The sequence below is a fragment of the Dama dama genome, chromosome 23 (genome assembly GCF_033118175.1).
Source record: "Dama dama isolate Ldn47 chromosome 23, ASM3311817v1, whole genome shotgun sequence".
NCBI classification, from domain to species: domain Eukaryota; kingdom Metazoa; phylum Chordata; class Mammalia; order Artiodactyla; family Cervidae; genus Dama; species Dama dama.
The window spans coordinates 42,668,633-42,674,161 of NC_083703.1; the positions used below are offsets into that span (position 1 = coordinate 42,668,633).

Here is a 5,529-nt window from a genome sequence, read left to right on the forward strand (position 1 = left end):
CTCTTTGTAAATGTCCTTATGTATATTTGGTAAAAATAATTTTTTCATATACACAGAAATGCTAATAACCATATCATTTTAAACTAAAACAGTTTAATTTTTTTTTTCCAAGAACCTAAGATGAGTTTAGGTCTCAAAATGAGTCTGTAGTGAGACAATGTTGTATTTCAAGGGTATGCGAAGAAAGACGTTGCTGGGGTGGGATTTAGTTAGCTCCCAGCACCCTGGGCAACCTCAGAGACCTGGGTCAGCCCCAGAAGGGCTGAACCAGAGGCTTCCTGAGGCCCAAGGTCATCCAAGGTCCCAGCAGCGTTGTGAGGTTGGGATGTGTATTTGAAGGCCAAGATGGGGGTTCTGGGTGGGCTCTAGTGCTGGCTGGCTTTCTAGCATCAGTGATGAAGTCTCCACATGTCCGTCATGCTCAGTTCTGTACCCACAAAAATAAGAGATCTGTATGAAATGAGTGCCAAGCCCGTTTTCAGACCTGAAATGCCAATTTGGGCCCTGCACAGAGACTCTTAATTGGGCAGGTTGGTTAAAATCGTGTTCTGTGGGTGAGCTAATCTCACCAGGGCTGATGGTGGTTGACAGGGAGGATGTCTGGGGATTCTAATTGAGTTCACTAACCTGCCGAGTGCTGCTGTGTCTCCCAGCATCCATCAATCAGCCTCGTTTGGGGGAATAAATGGCAGTGCCTGCAACAACCGAGTGATACATAATTGCTAGACTCCATGGTGCTGACTGCAAATACGGTGGCCACAGTCAGATGGGATAAATTATCATGATAAATGGAAGTGACCACATTTTTTTCTTTCTTTCAGATTCAGATGCTCTCACTGAGAAATGAAAGCAGATACCCCAGGATGGCTCAGAAGCTTATTCTAGGACCCCTCTGTGTCTGATAAGTAGCTTTGATGATGACCAACACTCTCTATAGCCATGAAAAGCTGTTATAGTTGGGTTTCTTAATAGAGCAACTGTATATGAAATCTAAAACAATAAAGCTATGGTTTTCATGTTATGATCCCACCTCTTCTCTCAATGGTTTTATTGAAATATAATCTACATCCCATGCATTTCACCCATTTAAAGTATAAGATTCAATATGTTTTAAGTTATATTCACAGGGTTGTGTAGCCACCACCTGAATTAAGTTTTGAGCATTTTCATCACCCCAGCAAGAAAGCCCATACCCACGAGTGTCACTCCCAAAGCCCTTGGGAACACTGCTCTTCTTCCTATATCTATAGATTAGCTTATTCTACACATTTCATACACATGAAATCATGCAATTTGTTGTTGTTTCTGACTGGCTTATTTCATTTAGCATAATGCTTTTATTTTTATTTTTTATTTTTTTATAATTGGGTCAGTGACAATGTGTAATTTTATTTCATGATACATAAATATTAATCAAACACCCAGCAATCAGGCAGATGTCAAGCAGCTAGACAAATTTTCTAAGGAGGTTACAAGCAGGGACTTCCCCAGCAGTCCTGTGGTTATGACTCCGTGTTTCCAAAGCAGGGAGCATGGGTTCGATCCCCGATCAGAAACTAAGATCCCACACTTGGTGTGTGGTGTGGCAAAAAAGAGGTTACAAGCAGAGTTTCTAAGAATTAACTGCTGTTTATGAAAGAAAAAAAAAAAAAGCAGATTTCTAGACCAAACCACAGATTGTAATTTAAGAGGTCTGGGATGGGGTCTAGAAATCTGCAAATTATTAACCAACTCAGTGGCTTTGGTAAGAGAGAACTATGGAAAAAAGCTTGCCTCTATTTCTTATTTGAACTGGATAAACAGATGATGGGTGGGACAGAATGAACATTATTAGGAGAATTAAGTAGAGGCAAGAACAAGCCAAGGTGTTTTAGCCTAGCATAAGAGGTTTAGACTAGAAAAGGTCTTCAGCATCAAACTAAAAAAAAACCTAAGGTTTCAGAATAGGGAAATGATAGTATGAGAATGATTTTTAAAAGACTATTGATTTGATGGGATGAGTGAGCAAAGCTGGAAAGCGTCAGAACATTTAGAATGAGGCAATAGGGTGAGCATCAAGGAGGAAGTACTGACAAGAGTAACTAGAATGTCAGAGAACACTGGTAAAAACAGTCAAACTTCCTATCACATATGTAAGGACAGGAAGTTAGTATTAAATAAGAGATTAACAAATATTATAAACACAATAGTAAGCAATAATAATAATAAAAAACATAGTAAGAAAAAATAGTCTTCAACAGGTTTTTCAGATGTTTACTTGCATGACTCTCGAAACTCCACTACGAGCTCAGGAGCAGTTTGTATTGCCTTCTTTTAATGGAGTTTTGGGAACAAAATTTTCTTTACTTTCATGAAGAAAAGCCTTTGAACGATCAAAGTGTTTGATACCTAGAACTTTATTCAGTTCCTCCTGAAGTTTTGTTTCACTTTGTTTTCTTTTAGTAAGCTGAGCACGGAGTTTTAACACCTCCGATTTGAGATTGCTATTTTCATCTTTCAATTTCACAACATGCTTGATTTTTTGCTTTAGATTCTGATGACCCAATAATTTAGCATATGGATCTCTTAGATTATTTAGTTGTTCCTGAGCCGCACCATGTTCATTCAACAAAGCCTGTTTCTCTGCTTCAAATGCATCCAGTTGTAGCTGAAAAGGCTTTGTTTTATTATATAATTCTTCATAGAGGAGACGCCACTTATTCACTTCCTCAGTTAATTCTGCTATTGAGTTTTCTTTTCCAGTTTTTCTTGCTTCTTCCTCTTCCAGTTGTTTCTTAAAGTCTTCGCTTTGTTGCTTGAGTTGGTTCTGCAAATCAGTTATTCTTTTAAGAGAAGAAACTGTAATTTCTTTAATTTCTGCTTCTTTAAGTGCTGATTTGGTCTGCAGATCTAGAAGCATCCTTGCATATTCTTGATTTGAGTTCTCAGTTGCCAATATCTGATCTCGGGCATCCTCTGCACTTTGCTCAGCCTTGGCCAGTTTTTCCTTAAGTGACTCATTCTGCACCTTAAGATCTTCTAGCTCACTTGCTGTTGATGCTTTATAGCTTTCAAATTGAGCAGTAACATCTTCCAGGTTCTGCACTGTACTGTTATGTTTTTCTTGCAAAAGCAGGGTGGCCTGAGTATGAGCAGCATTACTTTCCTCCAGTTCAGCTTCTTTCCCTTTCAGCTTTTCTTCGAGGAGTTTTAGTTCTGCAGCTCTAGATTCTGCTTCCTCTTCCAGTTGCTTAAGCAGGTTTTCAGCTTGTTCCTCCTTTTGTTGTAATTTATCCAGCTCATCCAGGGCTTGCTTTAATTCTTCCTCAAAGAGAGTTCTCTCTTTAATCATTTCTTCTTGAAAAGAACATAGCTTCTGCTGAAGACCAGAAGATAATTCCTTCTCTTGTTGCAGAAGTGAATCCATTTGCAATACTTTTTGTTGTAGCTCTTCATGTTCTTGTTTTTCAAGAATAGACCTCTGTTTTAAGCTTTGTATCTCAGAATTTAGATTTTCATCCCTTTCTCTGCTCCTATTGATGAGGTCTTCTTTTTCTTCTTCAAGCACCTGGCATTTAGCATTCAAGTCTTCTACTTGTTTAGACAATATAGCAATATTTTCCTCAAGAGACTGCTTAAGGCTTAAAACTTCATGATTCTTCTCTTTCAGATTTTCTTCTAACTGGGCAATATCTAGCTTGTATTTTTCCACTTGATCTGATGCACAACTTATTTCTTCAATGTATTCTAAGAGCTTTTCTGTTTCAGATTTTTCATCAATCTTTTCTTTCTCTATTGAAACAAGTTTCCCTTCAAGTTGTACTATTTTCTCCTGAGACTCCACGAGGTTCTTCTGGGTGAGCTGCGGCTTCACCTCCATGCCTTCTTGTTTAGCCACCATGCTCCTCATCTTGGTTTCTCTTTTGTTTCTCAGTTTCATCAACTCAAGGCTTAGAATTCTCAAATTCTTCTGGTTATTATCTTCAGAAAACTTAGATTTTAGGAGCTCATTAGTCCTGGTTAATTCAAGAAGCTGTTTTTCCAGTGAAGCGTTACTTGCAGACAGAGATGTTTTTTCCCTGATGGCAGCGTTTAGCTTTGCTTCCATCTTCTCCAACTCAGCTTCCAGATCCTGGATCCTCCTGTCCTGAGCCCCACGCTCCTGCACAAGAATGCGGATCTCTTTTTCCAACATCTTCAAATCTTTATCATTCTTCTGAGATTCCTTCTTTAATCCTGAAGTCTTGACTTTTCTTGCTGAAACAGGCAAGGTAGTATCTTTGTCAACGTTAAGATTTTGCTGTGATTCTTTTTGCTTTTTAAATCTTTGTGACTTCTGAAAGGATACTGGTCCTTTCAATACTTCTGAAGTTTTAACATCATAAGCACCTGGGGATGGTGCACATCCAGAAGGGTCATTGAATCGTTTCAGGGGCGCCTTAGGGAAGGACATGCTGACGACCAGCTCCACAAAACCGAAGGTCTCTACTGGTCTGCGGCTACTATCCTCAGCATAATGCTTTTAAAGTTCATGTATCAGGGCTTCTTTTTCTTGTTGAATAATATTCCATTGGATGGATGCACCACACTGCATATATCCATTCATCTGTTGATAAATATTGGAGACTTTTCACTTTTTGGTTATGAAGAGTGTTGCTCTGAACATTCCTATTACAAGATTTTGCGTAAATACACATTTTCATTTCTCTTGGGTATATACCTGAAAGTGGAACTGATGAGTTATATGGTAATTCTGTTTAACCTTTTGAAGACTGGTCAGACTGTTTCCCAAAAAATTCCACCATTTTACGTTTCCACCAGCAGTGTGTAAGTGTTCCAACGTATCCACTAAAGAAGCAGGGAGCTCAGTTTGGAGAAAGTGCAATAATCAAGGTCAAAGACAAGCATCCTGCTCAAGCCATCATTGAGGATGGTGGGGAGGGGACACAGCCCCCAGGAGGAAGTGGGGCAGTGAGAAATATGGAGTGACAATGACTTTTGCTTCCACATGGGTATCTCACAGGATGGTAGTCCTCTCTTTTACAAGAGGGGTTACGATGAAGTCAGTTATGAAATTCTGGAGACAGAGACAATGAGAGAGACAGAGAAGGAAGCCAGGATTCATGGATTTGTAGGGCAAAGTTCTCAGGTCTGTGTATATAAAACAAAACTTACATATAATCAAAATTACCCCAAATCCCATAAAATTCTTCTTTTTTAATTTTTTTAAAAATAATATCAATCATAACAACAAATTGCAATTTTATTTTTTTGGCTATACCACGCAGCAGGTAGAATCCTAGTTCCCCAACCAGGGGTCAAATTCACGTCCCTTGCATTGGAAGTGTTGAATCTGAACCACTGAACTGCCAGGGAATACCCCATAAAACTCATAATTCACCAGAACACTGAAAAGACAATGTAAATCTCTGCATCTCTCTGTATTTTATCTGTGAGCCCCTTTTTCTGGATCCTATAATGGAATCCAGGAGTATTTAAAATGTGAAAAGCACAAAAGAATACATGTTTCTCTTTTTCCTTCAGGATATA

The 5,529-nt window shown here is 38.8% G+C and overlaps 1 protein-coding gene across 1 annotated transcript; it reads right to left on the reverse strand.

Annotated features, from left to right (window-relative positions):
• Positions 1–1,938: 1,938 nt before the first annotated feature.
• On the reverse strand, positions 1,939–4,482 carry LOC133044780 (hyaluronan mediated motility receptor-like). The gene has a single exon (XM_061126494.1). The coding sequence runs from the start codon at positions 4,430–4,432 to the stop codon at positions 2,288–2,290; it is 2,145 nt and encodes a 714-aa protein (XP_060982477.1). The 5' UTR covers positions 4,433–4,482; the 3' UTR covers positions 1,939–2,287.
• Positions 4,483–5,529: the final 1,047 nt, after the last annotated feature.